At 41.0% G+C, this 23,565-nt stretch overlaps 1 protein-coding gene across 2 annotated transcripts in view; it reads left to right on the plus strand.

Annotated features, from left to right (window-relative positions):
• NEDD4 (NEDD4 E3 ubiquitin protein ligase) overlaps window positions 1-23,565 on the plus strand; it is a 75,024-nt gene that overhangs the window by 36,225 nt on the left and 15,234 nt on the right. For both annotated transcript variants that reach the window (XM_080934028.1, XM_080934027.1), the window contains 10 exons: window positions 8,010-8,060; window positions 9,132-9,193; window positions 10,643-10,742; window positions 15,848-16,014; window positions 18,149-18,266; window positions 18,342-18,506; window positions 21,026-21,091; window positions 22,771-22,938; window positions 23,180-23,234; window positions 23,355-23,413. In XM_080934028.1, coding sequence (XP_080790154.1) covers window positions 8,010-8,060; window positions 9,132-9,193; window positions 10,643-10,742; window positions 15,848-16,014; window positions 18,149-18,266; window positions 18,342-18,506; window positions 21,026-21,091; window positions 22,771-22,938; window positions 23,180-23,234; window positions 23,355-23,413 — 1,011 coding nt within the window. The remainder of the gene's footprint in view (window positions 1-8,009; window positions 8,061-9,131; window positions 9,194-10,642; window positions 10,743-15,847; window positions 16,015-18,148; window positions 18,267-18,341; window positions 18,507-21,025; window positions 21,092-22,770; window positions 22,939-23,179; window positions 23,235-23,354; window positions 23,414-23,565) is intronic.

Consider the following 23,565-nt stretch of genomic DNA (forward strand, 5'->3'; position numbering starts at 1 on the left):
CAAAATGATAACTATAATAAAACATTTAGGAAGATAAAACCAAGTAGAACCTCTATGTAGAAGTGAGCCAAGGGTTTTAAGGTTACTTCCTTGAAACTGTGGGGTATAGGTAGCTGCGCCAGTTTCTTTTAAGATACAGAGCCTGCTTGTGCTAGCTGTTGTAAACTTTTCTGGACTGTGATGGCCAACAAGACAAGATTAGACCTGGGCCTGGGAGCATGGCCAAGCAGGAGGCCTGGCAGCGTTGCTGGGTGTGGCCAGGCTGTGTGCTGAGGTTGGGAAGATTAGCGAAGTGAAGGCTGGGAGAAGGTGAAGTGGCTAGTTGTCTGTCAGCACATCCCCAGAGGGTCCAAAGCCTTGTGGGAGGCTGGAATGGTTAGTCAGGTGATGATAGGTGCTTCAAGATCAAAGAAAAATGTTGAAAACAGCAGAGGAGCAGATCTGTCCCAGTCTGTGAACTGATCTGGGCTCTGTCAATGTGGAGGTGGTTGCTGAAAGCAGTCTCAGCTTCGCTAAGATTTAAAGGGATGCTGGGATATAATCCTACCCACCAACAGGTCTGAGTGTGGAAAAAGTATAATCTGGCATGACATTGAACCCTGTAGCTCAGCTGACCAGCTATAAGAAATACCTTGTTGTTAACACTTCATACTCAATCCACTTAGAAAACACTCAGTAGTCAGCCCACACAATTCTAGATAGGGTCTTGGACTACTGGTGGAGGAAGAAAGGATCAGGCCTTCTTGTGACTTAGAGATAATGGAGAGCCATGATTCTAGAAAAAAAAATATGTTGCCAAGCAAAGAATTTTCATTAAGAACATTAATAGTGAATCAAAATGAGGACATGCCCATTCCTAGGTATGGGCGAGGGTAAGGTCTGAGGGAAGGCACAGCCACAGGCATCTAGAGGGTCCCCAGTGAACGGGGCTAAGAAAACAGTGCAGGAAGGAAGAGAAAGAGGGATGAAAGCGGACCAAGGAAGAATCTGCCTGCCTTTGCCCGAGTGTGGGAATAACTGAGTTCCAGAAAAGACAGGGCTGTGTAGAGAGACCCTGTCTCAAAAACAACAAAATAAAATTGTTTCTCAGAACTCAGCTTCTCCAGTGAACCAGGATGGATTGAATCTGCTGTTTCTGCCAACACTTAGTACTGTCTACGTCCACATTCAATAATTTAGAAAGTGGGCAGCTGGAATTCATTATTGAATACAAAACAACTTCGCAGAAGAGAAAAAATAGGAAATTTAAAAAATGGGTTATTACTATTCAGGTCTGTTAAATATAAGTCAGTGGTGACTTGAGGAGTCGAATTTGAAAAGAAATGGAACCTTTGTAACTGGTTGGATTTGATTATTTTTTTGTTTGGAATAAGACGCCAGTGGTGATTTAGATTAGTTCTTGATACTGTGTATAAAATAATCAACATTCACCTTATATTCGTATGTTTAAACCCTGAGTTTAACCATTGAAAGTGGACACACAGCAGAGAGATCACATTCTGTTTGGTCTTAATGAAAATAATGCTCTCCAGACTTTGCATTCTCCCCACATGGTGGCATCTCATTCTGTGTTGAAGAGTATTATATACTTCTTTTGCTTATGGAAATACTTGGGCACTAACCAAAATCTGCCGCTCGGAAACATCTGTGCTGTTTTATTTTTTTAATTGTTTTTTATTTTATATGTATGAGTGATTTGCTAGTATGTATGTAAGTACATCATGTACATGCCCGGTATCTGCTGGTGTCTATCTCTTTTCTATGTTCCTTTAAAAATGGTTTTTATGTTAAATTTTTCCTTTTCAACATGAGGACTATTGGAATGTTCTGTTTTCCTTAACTCTTCTGGCTTATTTAAGCAATGTTTGAATCTTCTAAGCATACTTTCCTCAGGCATGTCAGTCAAGATACTACTGAGACTATTAAACTTTTAAACTGCACTATGTCATAATTGAGACATTGCACAGTTGTGACTTTTCCTTTTGCTACTTTAGAGTTGAAAAATCACTTTATATTTTCATTATGCTACTAAAAGTCATACACTACTTTTTAGCTATAAATCAACACTAAAGATAATCTTAGCAATTATTCTTTTTTAGAGCAGCTTACATGACTGTCTAGGGCTTGGAGAGGTGGCTCATGGGGAGAGAGTGCTTGCTGCCCTTGTAGAGGCCCTGAGCTGGGTTCCAAGCACTCACACCAGGCAGCTTACAACCAGTAGTTCACCATTGGAAGTGTTGATTAATGAATAAAGTCATGGTCCCTTTGGGATGAGGTACAGAGGATCTTGCTGGCTGAGGGTGCGCTGACAGCCTGGCAGGGACATATAACCATTCTAGGCTATTTAAGTGATGACTGAACGGTTCTCCTAAATGAATGTTGAGTCCCTGGGGTGAGTGCCAATGGAATATTGTGATCCTGACTCAAGGATTAGTTTCCACAGTAGACTCTGATTCATAGCCTGCACATTCCACTAACTGGTACCTTAGAAGTCAAGTGTCTGAGTTTTCTGTAAGGAAAATTGAATGGAGAAAGACTTTAAAGGACATTTCATCAAAGGCCATCAGGCTAGCTTACAGTTAACTATTGTTTGAGCTCCTTCAAGCCTGCAGTTGGGATTCTCTGAGTAGTTGCTGGTTTCAAATGACCGTTAGCCAAGAGTGACCTTTTCTCATGACCAAGGCTCAGCTCTTTTACAGGGTTCTAGAGCTTAATGGACACTCAAGTTGTCCTCCAAGCACATGAGTCTAACTAAAGTCTTTACCAGAAGCAGAGTATGAGCCTGCTGTAAGTAGCAAAAACTATTGTGGAATTTGAAAAGCTTTTAACTGAAATGGGAGGACAAAATTTATAGAGAATAGTCAGAGAAAAAAATGCTATAATACAGAATAATCTCTAAATGTTTAATTCAAACAACTGATCATTCAAATTTCAAGGTGTGTGATGACCCATATACTTTAAACTAAATTTTTATCACAGTAATGTTTAATTGCAGAGTAAATTAAATTGCCTCTGCATCTCAGGTGCCAGGGTTACTGGTATGAGGCACCATACCCATTTTCTGATACTTAATGTACTGCTCCTGTTATAAGCAAGGTACAGTCTCTGCTTTTGCTGAGAAGCATTCATTTCAAAAATCTCTTGGTTTTGTTTGGGGGGGGGTGTGCTACATTGTTTCTTTACGCTCTTTGCAGTTACTTTTTTGTTGATCATGATCACAATATGATTATGTCTCTTGGTTTGTCTTTTTGTTTGTTTGTTTTTGAGACAGGGTTTCTTTATGTAGCCCCTTGCCATCCTGGAATGATGTATAGCCCAGGCAACCTCGAACTGAAATCTGCCTGCCTCTAGCTCCTGAATGCTGGATTAAAAGCCTGTGCCACCATGCCAGGTTGGTTCTTGTTTTTGAAAGAGAATCATTGTGAAGTGTTTGTAGGTTCTGTAATACAGGGCTTTTCAAATTGGACTAGGGTGTTTCCATACAGGAAGTAATCAGTGCAGCTCTGTCTCTGGTCAGTTCCTTTTTCAGAGAAGATACCTTGTATTATTGCCCAATTTATAGACACAGTGATGGACACAGAAAAATGTTTTCTCTCTGTGGGATATATGACTTCATTAACTCAGGGTAAAAACATATCCTAAAAGTAATATTTACTTAACCTGATTCTCAAGATACTTGTGGGAATTAATTTGCAATACACAAAATTGCCTGACCTTCACATTTATTGTCTGATATACCTAGGTATATTCTGGAAGCTTATCTAGTCCTGGAGTGACTGATTCAAACATACTACATAATATGCAAATGTGATTTCCTTAACACACACCTTTTGCATTCTTGACAATATACTAAGTATAAGCATGCGTTCCTGCCACTCAGACATAGAACTATTGTGTTACAAAATTTTCAGAGCTGGGCCATGATGGCCCACACAGGAGGCAGAAGCAGGAGGTTCTCTTGAGTTAGAGGCCAGTCTGGGTCTACAGAGTGAGTTCCAAGGTAGACAGACTACACAAAGAAACCTTGTTTTACCCAAGACTACAATCAACCAACCAAACACACAAACAAACAAACTGATGCATATAATAGAACAAGATGGCTCAGTCAGTAAAGTGCTTGTTGAGCAAGCATAAGGGTCTGAGTTTGAGCCCCACCTCATATAGATTAGCCTGGTCATAGTGGCATATAATGGGAAATATAGGCAAATCAGTAGGGCTTGCAGGTCATTTATCCTACTCAAATGGTGACACCACATTCCAGTGTCTGGGGAAAACAAAGATGGGTGATACGTGGGAATGACTGACATCTGAGATTGTTCTGTGGTCTCTACATATTTATGCATACACACACATTCCCTTGGGAGTAGGACTCAGTGGCAGAAGACACCGGGGTGGCCTCCTGGTGGAGTTTGGTTTGGCATGCTTACCATCATGTCAACAAGCCTCAGCTATGACTTTTATCTTCAGGGAGAGCTTGACTTATTGTTCTACAAAGAGTTAATCGGTGCTTGTATTTCATATTCTATGTTTCAAAAACCTGCTGAATAGTTACTGTTTCTGCATGAGAAATGAAGGGATAAATGCTCACATACCTGACTTGGGCCCCGTGGACTGAAACTTAGCACCATTATGGTCTAACAGTGCCCCTGCTCCCCCCAGGCTGACAGCACTTCCACCCTGCAGTAGGAAAGCCCAACTGGGGCAAGCTGCTTAGAAAAGGTTATTTTGGTAAAAATCGCACCAGAAGGAAAAAACAAGTGTCTGGAGGAAAAATTCCATCGAGATGACTCCAACCTGATGAATAATGTCCCAGCCGGGTAGTGTGTGGTGCAGGTCCAGTCCATTCTCACTGCAGTTGTCCAGTGACACCAAAGGCTAGATTATCAGCTAATGTACCCGGAAAATCGATTTCCCTTTTACTTGTTTGTCCTTTTCCCACCTTGTGGCCAAAGGTGTGGAATACTTCATTTCATTGATTACTTTGTTTCTCATGTAGGTGTAATGTGTGTGTGTGCACGAGCGAGTGATAGTGGGTGCACACGTGTGCATGTGCTTGTAGAGGCCTGTTGAGAATCATCTCAGTGGCTCACCAATGCTACTCTTGGAGATAGTGTCTCAGTCCAGCCTGGAGCTTGCTGACGTGGCTAGTTTTGCTAGCCAGAGTGCTGGGAGATCCTTGCTTCTTCCCGAGGTTGGAAATGGGTGGGCAGTCACACCAGCCTGGCATATAAAGGTTCTAGAGTCTGGCACGTGGGCTTCACACTTGCAGGCCCTCTCATTAATTTTAATGGCATTTTAATCCACCCAGCATGCTCCATCCCTTTTAACAACATTGATCAATTTCACCCACATGCTCTTCAGTGTCTCATGAAAACTTCAATGTGCTTAGGAAAACTATTCCTGTCTTTACCAATATTTAAAACCCTTTAGTATGGAAAGTTTTAGACATACACAAAAAAAGTAGAAGGCGGGAATGGGTACTTCCCCTTCAAGCACTGTCAGCATATTCAGTCATTTACCTACCTTCTCTCTTCCTTTTTTATTAACTTTGTCTTATGACTTTTCTACACCCTTCTTCAAGGATTGTGCACGTCACTGCTTGTGCCAACAGATAAATTGTGCTTTTAAATGTTTTGCTCTAAAATACTTCAATATGGCAGCCTACATAAAAAAACAAGATATTTTAATTTTTAAGACATATTTTTACGTGTATGATTAGTTGTATATATGTATGCACAACATATGGGACATATACGTGTGTGTGTGTGTGTGTGTGTGTGTGTGTGTGTATTTTATTTTTTCCAGACCCTGAGATAATACAGAGATGGGGGCTGAAGAAATGGCTCAGTGGTTAACAGTACTGGCTGCTCTTGGTTTAATAGTTCCCAGCACATACATGACAGTTCACAACTGTAACTCCAGTTCCAGGGGATCTTACACCCTCATACAGATGTACATCTAGGCAAAATGCCAATGTACATAAAATAAGAATAAGTTTTTTAAAAAGTAAGGCAGAGATGGGTAGAGGAAGTGTCCATCTCCAGCCTCAGCATGCACTCTGACTTGTGTGCACACCTGCCTACATTTGAAGTGGGTAAACTTCATGTGAATTGTATGTCAAAGCTTTTTAATTTTTTTAGTTTATTGTCAATTATGTGTAGGTTGATATGGGAGTATGGGGTGAATATGGGCTTAGCCGTGGAGATAGAATGTTATATTCTCTAGAACTAGGGTCACAGGTAAGAATGTGAATGTGGGCAGGCGTGGGTGCTGGGAACCTAATACAAGTCCTCTGCAAAAACAGCAGGAGGCCAGACAGATCATCCTCTGAAACTGAATCTCAGTAGTTATAAGCTACCATGTGAATGCTGGGAATCAAAGGGTCAGGTCTTTTCTAACTGCTGAGCAATCTCTCCAGCTTTGTTGTTTGTTCTTGGGTCCTGAAGCTCTTAGAGCAAATGCCTTGACCCACTAATCGACCTCCCGGCCCCATACCTAGTGATGTTGATGCGCTCTATTCCTCTCTGTGAATCTGAACTTGGCTCTGGTGCCTTTTACTGTGTGCACTGCTTCCTCCCACATACCCTACCAGCTTATTGATGCTAAGCTTGACTCCCTTTATCTGCCATAAGCCTCTTTGTTTTCCTCTTAATTTTGAGGGAGATTTCTTTGCTAGATGAGAATTCTAGTTATTTAATAACATTCTTTTGTCTTCTTGCTTCCAGTGTTTTTATCGATAACCTGCCCTTATTTATATTTTTTCTTAAATTTTGTGTATTTGATGGCTAAAGAGGTGGCTCAAATGCTTAAGAGTACTAGCTTCTCTTTCTGAGGATCTAGATTCAATTCCCAGCACCCACATGTTAACTTAGTTCAGATCAGACACCTTCTTCCAGCCTCCCTAGACACTTTGTGCACATGGTATACAACATACACACATACAAGCTAAACATTCATACACATAAAGTTTTAAAAAATGATGTGTGTGTGTGTGTTTGTACATGTGAATGAATGCAGATGCCCATGGAGGGCAGTTGTGAGTCACCCAGTATAGGAGCTGCAAACCAAATGGGTCATCTACAAAAGCAGCATGTGCACTTAGCCACCTAGCATCCCTTTAGCCCCACCGTGTATATTTTTATTTCCTGTGTGTAATGGTTTTTGTGTTTTTTTGTTTTTAAATTGGGCTAGTTTCAAGATTTTCCCATAATTTCTAGCATTTAATAATGATGCGCTTATTCATTGGTAATTCAGATTTATCAGGAATTGTTAGGTTTACTCAAATTTAAGTTTCTGTTTTTCCAAAACTGGAAAAACCTTGCCTACTTTGAGTTTTTAAAATAATTTTCTGCCTGGTTCCTTTAGTTTCCTGTGTAGTAAAGTTTCGTTGCACTGCATTGGTTCTGGGTGGAGAGAGCATTGTGCTCCCCTTCCTGGAAGGCTGTTGACTGTCAGTCTAGCAGACTAACTTAGCTGGGTCACAAGTTGCCTCCTCTTAAATGAACTTTGCCTAAAGTCTGCCTTGTGCCTTTAAGGAGGGCATTCCCAGGACCAGTGAGGGTTGTTGTTTTTCTTTCTTCTTTCTTTTCTTTTTTATCCTGAGATTTCCTCACTTACTTTCCCATTGTGTTACTGACTCCACACTTGGCTTTCCCACCCCTCAAGCAGAACGGCAGACGTTTGCTTGAGGACTGAACAGTCCACGTGTGCTGCGTGGTTGCGTGCCAGGCTCCTCCTCTCTAGCACTCTCTGTCTCCAGGGAAGGTCTTCCTGCTTCCACTGCTGTTCTGTCGTGTGCTCGTATATTTAGACTTGCCTGAGTGAGTAAGGGTCATCTGCAGGACTGGAGTTCCTGCCCCGTTACCCACACGTTACTTTGCTTTTTGTTGACTTTCCATCGATGCTGCAGTGGATTAACAACTACTTCTCTGTGTATGAATGATGAGCTTCTCATCAAAGTATAATGAAGTAGAATGTATTCTTAATGCAGTTTCTCCTTTCTTTTACAGACAAGAGATGACTTCCTAGGTCAAGTGGATGTTCCTCTCTATCCTTTACCGGTTAGTATAAGAGTTCATAATATTGGGTTTGTATTTGTGATTTTTAGAATAATAACTGCTAACAGTATATCAAGTTTTTCCTGAAATTCATCCTGGTTTTCTTTTCCACTTGTCTCTAAGATTTTCTTGCATGAGCTCCGACAGGAAACTGAACCACAGGGATTGGTAGGCAGAGATGGAGCCGGGATTTAATTGGAATTATCCTCATAAGCAGAGCAAGAGCCTGGGCTCACTAGATGGGATCTAAGCAACTGTAGGGCAGTTAAAACTCCTCAGAATAGAGTTGGAAACATAGCAGCAGAAAGGCGTAGAATCAGATCTCACTGGGTGTGCAGAGGTAGCTCAGTTGCCAGCACCCAACCCGACAGCTCACAGCCACCAGAAACCTCAGTTGCATGGGATCCAGTGCCCTCTTCTGGCTTCTGATGGGTCCTGTACACATGCAGTGCACATTTGGCCATATTTAATTCTGATATGAAACTGGAGAAATTTGAAAGTTGAAAGTAGGCAGTTAGTAGCAGCATATAAGTAAATTGTGTAGGGGAAAAAAAAAAAACAGGAGGGGTTGAGGATTCTCAGTGTCTAAGTACGATGAAGGACCAGGTACAAAACCTTAGTCAACACGGGTGGATCAAAAGAAAGTCAGAAGACAAGAGTGGAAAAGAACCAAAAAACAATAATTTCAAAAAATTTTAAGGAAATAGCTTCTTGTTGCTTGCTTATGTTTTTTCATGGAATTCTGATACTTGGGAGGCTAAGACAGGAGGATTACAACACTGAGGCCAACCTGGTTTTATAGTGAGAACTTTCATATAAAAGTTTCAATGCAAAGAAGAAAAGTACCACAAAGCAGAGGGTTGATGAGGGATGCTCCTCAGTGCTCAAGGTTCCTGACTTGTGCTGTGTGCTTAGACCTTTGTGAATATTTGGCCTGTTGATGGTTTTGGTCTAGAATTCTCACTATAACTGAGTCAAGTACATATCCCATGTTCCTTTTCTCATTGTTCAATATGCCTTTTATTAAAGTTTATAAATGCTCTCGAAAGTACTTAACCCTTTTTCTCATTTTAGACTGAAAACCCAAGAATGGAGAGACCATATACATTTAAGGATTTTGTTCTTCATCCAAGAAGGTCAGATTATAGTGTGTTAAGTTTAATTTTTTTGTGATTTTACTTATTTTTATTCTATGTATATTGTTATCTGCCTGAATATGCACCACGTATATGCGTTTCCAAGGAGGCCAAAAGAGGGTGTCAGATTCCTTGAGACTGACTGTCATGTTGCTTCTTAGAATTGTATGTAGGTCCTCTGCAGTAGCAGCCAGTGCTCCTTAGCCATTCAGCCATCCTTCCAGGTACACATACTACATACAGTTCACATGCTACACATTTGTGTCTTCATTAAATCCCCTCCTTTTTAAAAATCCAGGATTTAAACACCCTGTAAATAAGCTATTTAAACATATTATTTGTTTTAAAAGCTTTAGTTGTTTCAGATTTTAAAATACACTGAGGTGGCTGGAAGACGTTGGTCAGTAGTTCAATGAATGTATTGTGTGATTCACAACTGCAGCAACTATGTTTTGCAAAATTTGATTTCAAGAATATTTTAGAAGATTCACAGTTAGAAAAATAGCATGAACAGAGAATAAAATTTAAACCCAACTAGTACACTTGGATTTCCACTTTCCTGAATTGAATTATGGTTTCTTTTTTTAACTAAAAATTTAATTTTTAGAAAGGACCTACTCCACTTTATTTAATGTATATGGGTGTTTTACCTGGGTGCATGTCTGTGCAACTCATGCATGCAGTGCTAGAGGAGGCCAGAGAGGGCATTGATTCCACCAGAGCGGGAGTTACAGACATATTTGAGCTGCCCTGTGGGTGCTGGGGACAGAAAATGCTCCTGACCATTGAGCCATCTCTCCAGTCTTCCAAGTTTAAAATTTTAAGTTCTAAATGACTTTTTTAGGTCTTTTGTTCTACTTTGCTAAGTAAAATTAATTTAGAATGTGTGATTAATCATTACAAGTCAGAGTAACCCATCTGGGAAAACCATAGCAGAAGTCTTGTATTTAATTCCTGTAGAAGTCTAGGAACTGAATCTCTTCCTCTAGTTTTGGACTAATTGCAATGTGTGCACACTAAGAATAGCTAAGGACATATTTTTGCTCTTTTTTGCTTGCCCTGCTCTCTGACCCTCCAATTGCTAGAAGCTCTTTAAACACATCTGCACTTTGCTGCTAGTGGTGGAAAGCAGCTTAGAGCGCAGCCGAAGAGCCAGCAGGCTTTTCCCTGATCCTTCACTCAGTTGCCCCTTCTCTCCCATCCTGCAGGGTCATAGCCTACCTGTTTCCTCTCTCCTGTCTTCTTCCCCTCCTCTTTACCCCGTTCCTCTCTTTTCTCACCTCTGTCCTCTTTGATGGACAAAATAGATGCATTTTCTCTATAGAAACTAGATTTTGACACCATGCCCCGAGCAGATCCCCTCCATGCCAGAAGCATTCTGTAAACTCAGCAAATAATGCTTTCTTCTTGGGGTTCAAGTTTCATGAATAATTGTTTTCTTTTCTACAGCCACAAATCAAGAGTCAAAGGTTATCTGAGACTAAAAATGACGTATTTACCTAGAAACGGCTCAGATGATGAAAGTGCAGACCAGGCCGAGGAGTTAGAGGTGAGATTCCAAAAAATGTTTGCGTAGGCTGAAACGTGGCTGATACCTTTCTATGTACTTGGTAGAAAAATGCAATGTTCAGGGAAACTACACGTGCAATGAAAATTACCAAGATGTTGATTTAAGCAAATGTTCCTTAAGCAGTTCTTTCCTCTGATGATATTCCTGTAGATTGGTTGTTATTGGTAGACTTAAAGGTAGAAATAGGAAATGCAATATTTATCAATGCAGGTGTTTATTATGGATATATTGTTGTCTTTAGTTTTTGTTAAAACCATGTCCTAGTCTACCTTAGAATAAGAAAATAAGTGCTTGTAAAGCTAAATCTATAGACATCTTGCGATGCTAAAATTGCAGTTACTATGTAATAATTATATTAGTCTAAAGGAAACTTAGTATGTGTAATTCTTTTTGCTTTTTTTATCATGTTTATTTGAAGTAAGTATAAGTTTATAGTTTTTACCAATGACAGAATTAACCAAGACTGAAAACAGGTGTCTAAGAGCCACACATCTGGGTGCATGGAGGAAGAGTATCAGGGTGGCATAGGCTTTGATAGCTGAGCCCCAGGAGCATGCTGTGTCCCACAGGCATGTGACCAGATCTGTTAGCCTTTTCTTTTGGGGGGAGAGCAGGACTGCACCATGTCGCCTTTAGGTTTCTTTCCTGGCTTTAATAAAACAAAACCACCTTCTTTCTGTGGTCCCCTTAGAGGCAGAGTTTATTAAAAGGTTGTTTTTATAGACTATAAAATTGTTGTTTTTATAGACTGTCAGGAAAAAGATGATGTCCCGGGTTTCAGCACCGATGTTAGGAAAAAGGTGAAGAGAGTAGGGCGGATATGTTCCATGGAGGTACATGTGTGATAAGGGGATGCCTCTGGGGGACCCATGTTGTGAATCCCTTCCCCCTGAGGGACCAGCCACACGACAGCATAGTACAGAATAGAGTTTATTCAGGGCATGGGGAGAGTTAAAGTAGTAGAGGCGGTAAAGAAGTAGAGGCAAGCCATGAGCCTGTGGAGAGGTGGGGGGAGGGGCAGGTGGGGAGAGCAAGAGCCAGGGGAGCAAAGAGCAAGAACAGGAGAGAGAGGAGGGGGCAAACAACCCCTTTATAGTGTCAGGTAACTGTGAGGTGGGATACACAGAATCCCAACAATAACCATTCTAACAGGGAGAGGGAGAATGAATGTGTGTGAGAGAGAGGGAGGTTCTTTGTTGTGTGTTCTTTCTTTACAGGCTTGTGTTTTTGGTTGAGGGTTTGCTCTGATCTCCATGAGAGCTATGAAACTAGAGGCCCTCCCTGAGGTGTGGGCTCTGGTTCGTGTACTTGGATGCCTTGTATAGGAAGTGAATTGGTAAAGCTTTTGGTATTTTATATGTTAGTGAGATTTTGCTTTATAAGGGAATGTCTGAGAGTAGAAAGAAAGTTGTTTTTTCCTTAAATCATAGTATAGAGATGACCCCTAATTTGGTGACTGAAGCTTGTCACCTACCCTTTTTAAATACATATATATTCACCTGTTTGATTACTTTTTCTGCTGATCTGTTTGTCTTTATTTTTTCTGTATAATTTTTCAAATATATATTATTTTCTCCAGGGTTTGCTTGCTCACAGATCACAGGCACCTCATTCACGGTTTTCCTCTGTGGTGTAGACTTGCCTTGTTTCATGCTGTGGCCTCCCATTGCAATGTTTAAATTCCTTTTGAGGCTACCTTATAATTTCAAGAGATGTACGTGTGTGTTTATTTATGAAAAGGACAAGAGATTCAGACACACGAATGTGCTCATTTATTTTTTTGGGCAGCCAGAGACCATAGAAATCGATCCTGGTCCTTTGACATGTAGTTTGTGACTAAATATTTAAAATTCTATTTGGGAAAAAAAAAAACAATGTAATTTTGGAGAAAGGGAAGCTCTAGGCAGCTTGCATTTTTTGAGTATAGTGTGGCTGGCTCTCTGAGTAGTTCTGTGTAACGTTTCCTTTTGTGTTGTTTGCCATTTTTTGTGAACAATATGAATTCTACAAGGTTAGGGTAAAATGTTGGTCTAAGCACTTTGTACTTGCTTTCTGGCCTCTCTGACTCCATTAAATTGTAGGTATTTGCATATTGGTTTTGAGACTAGTAATTAAGATTCCTTGTATGGCAGAAAATTATTTTTATGAGGAAAATAGATGATCCATGCTTCTTAGGGAAGAATGAAAATGTTATCGTTCCTAGTAGCGTTTGGAAACTCTTTTAAACTTGAAACCATTTCACTTTCTAAAGCACTAAGTTAATTTTTGATTTTTCTTACTGAACTTACATGGACAATACTAAAGCAGATAAACATTTCAAAGAAATGTTCTTGGGCCAGGGAGATGGCTTAGTGGGCAATATCCTGAGGCTCCGAGTTTGAGCTGCATCCTTAGAACCCACTTGAAGCAAGATGAATGCCCTGGAAACCTAAGGGCCGGCCAGCCCATTGTGCGCACTTCAGTGCCAGGTATACAAGAACTAACCCTGAATAGGGAGAGAGAAGAAAAGAACCAACTCCAAAAATATGTCCTCTGACCTCCACATACAAGGCATGCATGCATGCGCTTCCTTACATGCACATACACACACATGAAATAAAGAAAAAATATTTGCTACTCTTTCCTTGCTTTAAATAGTTTTATGTTCTGATTTGTTTCTAGGGTTTCTCTGTGTAGCCTTGTATGTCCTGGAATTCATTTTGTAGACCAGGCCGGCCTCAAACTCAAAGTGTTGGGATTAAAAGCATGAGGCAGCAGCACTGCTTGGCTTTATATTCCTTTTTTAAAAAAGCTTTATTTTTCATGCATGCATTCATGCATGCATGCTTGAGTTACATGCACTATGTGTGCAAGTACCTGTGGAGGTCAGAGGGTATCAGCCCTCCTGGCACTGGGCTTCAAGACACTGGTGAGTCACCTGGTGTCGGTGCTGGAAATGGAAGAGCAAGCTCTCCTAAACGTTGAGCTTTCACTCCAGTGTCTTGTTTTCATGTTCAGCAGTGGGGGAATCCCCTTTTTAAAACATCTTTTTTTTGTTCACACCTCAGATTCCTAGAAGGCTGCTTTTCTTCTGACATGTCCCTATGTGCATGTGAAGCACCTTGATCAGTCACTGCCCCCATCTTCCTTCAGCTCCCTCCCTCCATCACCTTTTTCTCTGTAGTCCCCGTGTGTCTTTTTTCTTTTATTCTCCTTAGTAGATTCCTTTTTACTGATAGACTTTATTAATCTGAGAGCAAAGTAGTTATTGGCCACATTCAGTAACAAAATCTGGGGGCTGGTGAGGTATCTCTGTGGTTAAGAGCACTGGATGCTTTTCTAGAGGTCTCAGATTCCATTCCCAGCACCCACATGGTGGCCCACAACCATCTTATCAGAGGACTGTAGCAATCTCAGATCACATCTTCTGAGACCAAGCCCCGTGAGATGTAGTTTCACTCTGTACACAGGATTAGATTTTCTTCTATAAAGTGTCATATTATGATGGTGTACAGGAAAGAAAAACAAAAAAAAAAAAAAAAAAATGGAGAGGAAAGGAGGAGAACGGAATTTAAATATCAGCTCCTGTGGAAGTGAAAAAAAAGAAAAACAGCCTATACATAAGAGGGACTAACTTTAGCTTCCCATGTAGGTAATCCCCAGGTGATTCTTCAGTGCCCCTCCCTTCCCCAGCTCCTCTTCCTCTCAGCCTCTTCCTGACCCCCTATTGTCAGGTACAACCTCCCAGGATTGAGCTCTTCCTAGCCTGCATACTTACTTCAACACAGAAGCTCAGTATACAGGTCTTATCTGTCACCTTGTTGTCTGCTTTTCTTTGATTTAGCCGGGCTGGGGCAGGTACATGTTCATGAGTACAAAGCAAGTACAGAATTCTTCTCTTTTGTGTTTTCTGGATTTGCCATCATATTTAACAACTTCCTGCTCTTGGAACATATTGCTTTAAATTTTTCTAAATTTGTTCTAACACTCTTTGTGTTTGCTTTTTAAGCATTTGACTATTATTCAGTTTATTGTATATCTTGGTATAAATTACTAGGTAGGGATATGAATTAATTTTTTTCCCAACAAGTGTTATTGAATGCCGAGTTCTTCTGGGTTTTGTTCTGTTTCCTAGTCTGTTCTTCTGAGCTGTGTGTGTACTGCTTAGACCTAGACTGTTTTCTCTAACAGACTCTTCTCTATGCATCTCTTCTTGGTTAGAATGATGTTGGTTATGCTTGTTTCTATTTGAACTTCGAGAATTGGCTCATCCCTGAGTAACCTCAAAAGCCCCCTGTTACAAGGCTTTTAATATGAAAGCATGCTAATACTTAATACTTTTTTTTTTCACTTAATTCCTTACTTTAACTTCCTTAGGGCTTTGTGAATTTTGTCTCTTTAAAGACCCAAATTCCTGTGCATTTCTTTTTTCAGAATTCCTTGTTTGACTCTTATGGCCTGTCTACAATGCTTGTCCTGACTCTAGGGGAGAAATAGAAAATGCAGACTCCAGTATCAAAGTGATGTGTCTCTCACAACACACCCTGAGTAGTGACAGTTTCTCAGTCACTCTCCTGTCTCTGTTGGGCTTCTCAGCGTTTTACCTCAGTGAACAACTCTTTGTGTTTCTCATGGGTGTTGATTTCTACTATATGTACTTTTTCAGTGGGAGGGATGAGTGACCAGGGTCAGGCTGGCTTCAGTTGTGTCTCCCATGTCCTTAGCACCTTCCGATGCCACCTCCTTGTTCAGTTATTGAAAAGGTTTGGTTTTTGTTGTCAGATGTTTTTCAGGGGGTTTGTTGTAGTATTATTCTTTTTTTGTTTGTTTGTATATTTTGTTTTGTATTTTAAGCCTTTTGAAAACTTTCAAGGTATTCTCAAACAAGTTTTAAATGTTTACCATTTTACAGGAAAGCCTTGGTTAAAAAGTATTCACATTTTGACCTTGAGAATTGAGCATGGACTAATTCTGTTTATGTACAATTTCTGGAAGTGAACATAAATTTTTCTTTATTTGTAAAAAGTTTTGTTGTTGTTGTTGTTGTTGTTGTTGTTGTTTTTTAAGTCAAGCATCAAGTTAATTGCTTCCATTCTGTTTTTCAGCCTGGCTGGGTTGTGTTGGACCAACCAGATGCTGCCACCCATTTGCACCATATACCAGAACCTTCTCCCCTACCTCCAGGATGGGAAGAGAGGCAGGATATCCTTGGAAGGACCTATTATGTAAACCATGAATCTAGAACAACACAGTGGAAGAGACCAAGCCCTGAGTATGTGCCGATTTGGATAGATTTTGTTGCTACTTGTCCTGGTGATTCTGTGTCTTGAATAGGCTTACAGTGGTATTGGGATTCCTAAACTATAGGCTAACCACCACTGAAAAACTTCTATCTTAGCTAAGATTTTTAAAAAGTGATTTTGTAATACCTAAGATTATTTGGAGGCTAACAAGATGGCTCAGTGTATGAAGGGCACTTGGTACCCAGCCTTACTATCCAGGTCCTACATAGTAGAGAGAGCCATCTTCTAACCACCACACGTGTGCCATGCCATGCTCACACCTATACACACACTAAATACACAAGTAAATAAATAAAACACAATTTTTTAAAGCCTATTTTGAAAAGTTGAGTTTAGAGCTGCGGCTCACTTGGTAGAGTACTTGCCTACCGGAGACCCCGAGTTCTGTCTCCAGTACCACATAAAGTGGCATATGGTGGAGTACTCCTGTACTCCCAGCACTTAAGAGGTTGAGGCAGGAGGATCAGAAATTCAGGTCACTCTTAACATTCTGCAGTATTTCTGTGCTGCTAGAGTTTGGCCCAGTGCCTCATTCATGCTAAGCAAGTGCTTTGCCACTGAGGGGCCATATCAGTACTTTTTTCTTACTGAGGACCTACTAATGACGGTTCTTGATTAATGCTTTTCTCTAATTTGGATGGCAGGCATGGATCTTCCCACATGCAGAGAGCAAGGGTGTGTGCACACATGCTTTGGTTTTTTTTTTTTTTTTTTAGATTAAGAAATAATTTTATTGTTTGACAATCCCATGATTGAAAAGGCATGTTTCTAATCCCAAATAGACAAGAAGCATAATGAGAAACAAAATTCTCTTTGAAAACGTAGTTTGTGAACTTATTAACATGCTTTGGTTTTTTGAAACAGGGATTCTCTGCTTAGCCCTGTATGTTCTGGAACTTGCTCTGTAGTTTACCCTGGCCTCAAACTCAAGATATCCACCTGCTTCTGACTCCTAATTGATGAAATTAAATGTCACCAGTGTGGAAAAAAATTTATTTTAAAGAACTAATTTCCTAAGCTATCTTGCTCTAATATGACATTAATTAATTAATATTTTGGGAGCCGGTGAGATAGCTCAGTAACTGTTGTCTCTGCCAAACATGACAACCTGAGCTTGACTCCCCTGAACCAACAAGATAGAAAGGGAGACCTAATTTCTGCAAGTAGACTTTTTACTTCCACACACATGGCCTTGGCACATTCCTGTACACACACGTAATACATAAATATTTATAAAAGTTTTAGTTAGCATTGTTGCTACCAAACATGAATAAAATTCCTGATTTGATAGTTTCTATATTAAGCAGAAATAATTGGGATACTGTAACTCAGAAATGTCTAAGGTTTGTACTTTCCTGGCCTCAGATCCCTAGTCTAATTGAACTTTCAGTAATAGGGCACTTGAACTGCCTGCCACTCTCCTTTTGCATGTTTGCGTGTGGAGTATGGCTCCTTGCTACAACCAAGCCTACAGGGTATTCCATTCATGAGTTATAGCATGACTGTCGAGCTCTGCCTTGGGTTTTAATGTCAAGCTAACATGACACAATAGTAGTAAATGAGATTCATGTCAGACATTTTCTCAGCTGGGAAGAGGGAACCTCATTAAGGAATTGTGTTCAGCTGTTCCTGTGGGCATGCATGAGAGACATTTTGATTTTTAATGTAAGAGGATCCAATTCATTGTGGGAAGTGACACCCCTGGGCAGTTGATTCTGGTATGAGGAAGCAAGCTGAGTAGGGCATTGGGAAGCGAGCTATTAGCAGCACCCCTCCATGGCCTCTGCTTCTTGCTGTTTGTGATGACTGGAACATGTAAAATAAAGTAAGTGTTTTATCATAGCATAAGAATAAAATGAAGCACAGTAATGAAGTAAATATCAGCTATTACACAGTTTTATGCGATTTCTACAAAACATGTCTACATTCTCTCCTGCCCCAGTCCCCAGACAAGCTACCAGTACTGATAGTCGGATCAATATACCGAAATAGCTTTTCACCAAAATCCATCAGTTCAGTCTAAGTATTTACTAACTGCACTCTTTGATTATGATTCTAACTGTAACAAGGCAGCGGTGATACCTTCTTACACTTCTGCCCTAGTGATGACTTCACAGATGAGGAGAACGATGACATCCAGCTGCAGGCACAGCGAGCGTTTACCACCAGGCGGCAGATATCAGAGGATGTGGATTGTACTGACAACCAGGAGTCCCCCGAGGTAGGAACCCTTTCTCTTCTTCCCATTTCTAGCACATGTTAAGCAGTGGATGAGTGTGGATTCTGTTCTTTTTAGAATTGGGAAGTGGTACGGGAAGATGAGAACACCGTGTGCAGTGGCCAGGCTGTCCAGTCACCTCCATCGGGTCACGTTGATGTGCAGGCTCGCCTTGCAGAGGAGTTAGATGCCAGACTCACTGTGTATGGAAATGCGGCCGCCAGCCAGCCGGTTACCAGCTCAGTAAGATGTTTCAGATTTTGTCATGGTTTTGTGATTTTATGTCATAAATGTATTTAACAGCTATGTTTTATATAAACTTTTGTCTTCAGTGGCGTGTGATGGTGACATCTTGGGACTTTACAGTGTGGTTCTTTCACTTACCCTTCTACTAACACAGTGGAGCAGAATGTGGACAGTTCTAATGGACACTGTGGTATCAGGGTCCTATACCACCCTCCAGGCAAACCCACCAGAAACACTAGAACCAGATGCTGAGGTTCTCGATTACGTGTTTTATCAGGAAGGAACTTACTGTCAGGGAGAGGCTGTCAGGGAGTGCAGTGGATTTTGACTCCTTGGGTAATTTTAAAGGCGGTTGGGGGAGACTGTACTCTGGATGCTCTCAGGAGTTGGAGAGAATTGTGTGCTTGAGTAACTCAGCTCTCTGTGAGGACACAGCTCGGGAGCAGCAGAAGAGCAGCTGTTTGGTGTCTGCAGCTCAGATAGTGGGTTCCTTTCATTTGGTTTTGTTTTTATTTGTTCGGGTTTTGGTTTTTTTTTTTTTTTTTTTTTTTTAGTTTGTTTGTTTGTTTTGCCTATGTTCAGACTCACTTTAGAAGGCACATAGGATTTGCCATGTCCCTCCCTGCCTGTGTGTGCCAGATCAGTTTCTGCTTGTTAGAGGCTACTTGTCTATCTAGATTATATGAGTTAAGATTATTTTGGGTTTTTTTGTTTTTGGTGGGGGTGTTTTGTTTGTGTGTGTGTGTGTGTGTGTGTATACCATGTGCGCTTGATGTCCTCAGAGGCCCAAAGTAAATGACAGATCCCCAAAAACTGGATTTATGGACAGTTATGAACTACCATGTAGGTGCTGGGAACTGAACCCTGGTCCTGTAGAAGAACAGTAAGTACATGCTTTTAACTTCTTGAACCATATTTCTATTTCCTCTATGAAGTCTTATCATTAAATCACAGATGTTACCAATATACATGTGTACATTAGAGGCATGTTGATTAAGTGAGACGAAAGGTAATGGTTTCATTCACTATCTGCAGGGTCCAGAAACAAACAGCCCAGCATTATACCACCTCTTTGAGACACTCTGGCTGGCTTTTTATAATCTGTGTCAAGGCAGATTCAGTAGAGGGCAGAGTGGACTGTCTGAGGATATTCTGGTCATTTACTGCATTATTCAGTTGGTGACTGCTTCCTCTGGCTGGCCAGGTACAAGGTGCCATAACCACTCACTCACTGAGAGATCTTCTGTCCTAAAGTAGACAGAACACCTTGATCTCACAGGACTTCTTTCTATTCCAGGGTCATTATTGTACCCTGTGGGCCAAAGCTGCAGCTGCCTGTTGCCATAAATAAGGTGTCATTGGAATCCAGCCATTCCTACTTGTTCATAGCCACGTTCAAACCATATCTCAGACTTGAGCAGTGAGAGCTAGTATTCAGTGCTGGGCCTCAGTGGGCAATTATTTGCTAACTTCTAGCTCCTTCTCAAGAAGCCTCACCAAAATCTGATCCTCTGGAGAAGCAGCAAGCACTCCTAACTGCTGAGCCCTTTCTCTGATTAGGTGGTGGTGGTGGTGGTGGTGGTGGTGGTGTGTGTGTGTGTGTGTGTGTGTGTGTGTTGCTATTCTGTGTTTTTTTGGGTTGGTTGGTTTTCGGTATGAGGATCAAACAGCCTTGTTTGTGCCGAGTTTGTGTCTCATCTCTAAGCCACACCCTTGTTCCCTTGAGATCATCTTACACATGATTTTGGTTATTTTTTTTTTCACTTGCTAATTGGATATCAATGTGCTTATTTTAAAATCACCATAAACAAGTTTTCCTGAAAGTATCCACCATTTCCTGTTGTGATAAATTTAAATTGTTTAACAATTTGTGTTACCATAAACAATACAATTTGGGATATTGTGGTTTTATGGATGTGTGTTTGTAGATTTTGATATCATTTCATTTAATAACAAAAATAGTATATTTCAGTAAGTGGTTAAAGCTTATATATCAAAGTGAAGGGGAAGAGAGAATAGGGATTTCCAGGAAATGAATCATGGAAGTGGCGTGCCCATTGGTGGGCTGGGGATAAGGAAGGGCAGGTCTGGGCAGAAGCGTGGTGTTTGGTGCTGCACGTTCAAGCTGACACTCTGTTGAAGGCTAGAACCAGCTCTCTGGCTACAGCTGGTGGTCTGTACATGCAAAAGTAAAGGCTTGAAACAGGAAACCCTTGTCACTTAATTAAGGTGACAAATGGTGAAATGTTTTATCTGGGTCTAGCAAGAAAAGACAGGAATGAGAGGATGAAGGAATGAGCTAGAGTGGGTGTGCACAGGAAAAATCAAGTCCAGTTGTGAACATCAGAGACCAGGAAGTAGAAGGACCAGGTGGAGGTCGGAAACAGAAGGCATCCCCTATGGTCTTAGCAACCACGCCCTCCTGCATGCTCTCCTCCTCTATCATCTGTAGTCTCACTATATCGGCTGTGTTCTGAAGGCAAACCTAAAAGTGTTGCTTGTTTCCTCCCCTCAAGAATCATTCCAGCAGAGGAGGCAGCTCACAAACCTGTATCTTTGAGGAACAGCCTACACTTCCCGTGGTGAGTTTTCTCTTCTCCCCTCCGCCAAGAATGGAAGATGAAAAACTGAGCTAATTTTTAAATTCTTGCATATCACAACACTGCCTGTGAGTAACTGCTCAGCAGGGGACTGAGAAGACATGGGGTACAGCCTTGAAAGTCCGAGCCTCAGGAGAACTGTATCTTGTCAAGCAAGCCCCATGCTAATGTGACAGTGGTGGATGGGATATGGCTTCTCAACTGAGTCCCTGCCGTTTGGAGGTGATGGGCCACTGCTACTCCATGTGAGATGCACAGCATGCAGCTGTGCACTGACATGCACCCATCACTCAACCTGGTTCAGTGTGTGTAGCAGCCATGTTGCTGTTTCTGTCTCCTGGTGCTTCTTTTCCTGGTGATTTCAGTCAGCAGAGACCTGTCACCCCCACGGTGGCTCTCATCTCTTCTTCCTGCCTCCCCTCTCATTATGCCACATCTATGGCCTCATGTAATCACTTTATTTAGTGACCACACCCTATATATCTTAAGCCTTGAGCCTGTTCCTCCTGCTAGAATTACAGACATATTCCACCGAGATTAATGTGTACAGTGCTGGGACTCAAACTTGTGCTTCAGCTAGACAAAGCATTTTACTCTCTGAACTCCGTCCCCAGTCCCACCTGGTTTTTTTTTTTTTTTTTGTTTTGTTGTTGTTGTTGTTTTTGTTTTCAAATAGAATTAAACTCTGAGGCTCCCCCCCTTCAGCCTACCTGTGGCTTTGTTCCCCGTCTGCTCTCTTCCCAACACCTGGATTTTCTCAAATCCTAATTCTCTCCTTGTGCATCTGATGTGGGTACATCTTGTTTCTCCTCCTGGAAGTCCCTCCTCACTTTTCCAACAGTCAGTGCTCCTTTGATTGACATTCTATATCAATTTTGAGAAATGAGATTTTATGCATGGGGTACTGAGGCTCCAGGATCATCAGCTTAGGAGGGTGGCTTAGGAAAGGATTCTATCCAGTCAAGATTACTGGCCTAGTCAACATGACAGCAAATTGTAGAGGCCATGGAAGGACTGACTACCCTGTCATCCTGTCTTTGGGTCCACACCCTATGTTGTCTGGTCTCCTCTTCTAGACCAGAGCTTGTGTAAACAGAAGCAAAATCTCACCATGTTGCCCCTGGCAGTCCTGAAACTCACTGGGTAGGTCAGGCTGGTCTCACACTCACAGAGATCCACCTTCCTCTGCCATCTAGCACCTAAATGTGCTGAGATCAGTATGCCTCGGTTTAGACCTTAGCTCCTTATCTTAGAAGCAGTATCTTAGGAGTTACTTCTTTTCCAAAGCCTCAACTTGTCATAAGCAAAGTGGGACCATGTTAACAATAAGCCCATCAGGTAGGAATGTGTGTGTGTGTGTGTGTGTGTGTTCCCGCCCCTAATTATACAACTCCTAGTATTGACATGTTTTATCATGTTCATTGTTTTCTTTCTTCCAAAGCAAATTGCTATGTTTTTTAATATATTTTAAAATATGATTTAAAATGGGGCTCATTGTTCTAAATTTAAAATGTATCATCTGCCTATTTTCTGATGAGTAGTTTTTGTTTAAAATAAAAACAAGGGTTGTTTCACAGCAGTGGCAGTGAAGAAGGGTACCAGCCTCTGTCAGGAATTCTTCCTGGTTAACATGGACTTTTTGTTGTTGTTGTGTGTATTAGATTTTGCCTACTTCATCTGGATTGCCACCAGGTTGGGAAGAAAAACAGGATGACAAAGGAAGATCATACTATGTAGACCACAACTCTAAAACAACCACATGGGTCAAACCCACCATGCAGCCAAGAGGAAGACCACTAGTTGACTCATCAGACCTGGGACCTTTACCTGTGAGTTCTGCGCTGAGCTCACCTGACTGACTCAGACATTCGTACCTGTAGAAGTTTACTTAACAACTACAATTAACACTGTCATTAAACTATTGATTGATGCCTTTTGCCAAAAATGCTGTGTGCAAATTAAGCACACACCTGATACTAGAGTCTTTCCTTTTTTTTTTTTTTTTTTTTTTAATAACCTGTGTGTCTGAGACCTGGTAGTAAAATAGTTGCAATAAATTTTTCATTACAGCCAGGCTGGGAAGAAAGAACCCACACGGATGGAAGAGTCTTCTTTATAAATCACAGTATGTACCGTATGACTTTTCTACAGTTCTGTGCAGTTATTTGTAATACTCAGTTGTGGACATGAAGAAGAAAAACATCTTTTTTTTTTTTTTTTTTTTTTCTTTTCTTTTTCCTCTTAGATATAAAAAAGACACAGTGGGAAGATCCTCGGATTCAGAACGTGGCAATATCTGGACCAGTGAGTATTCCTACATCCTGGTGCTCTGGGTTCAGGGTGAACTATAGAGGAATAGCCTTCTTTGGCCTTCTTGAGATGCCGACTCTTTTCTTTGAAAAGAGTATGAAGCCATTTTTATCCTGCTCCGAAAACTTGGACAGTGAGGTGTAGTC

This window comes from Micromys minutus (genome assembly GCF_963924665.1).
Source record: "Micromys minutus genome assembly, chromosome: 21".
Taxonomy (NCBI): domain Eukaryota; kingdom Metazoa; phylum Chordata; class Mammalia; order Rodentia; family Muridae; genus Micromys; species Micromys minutus.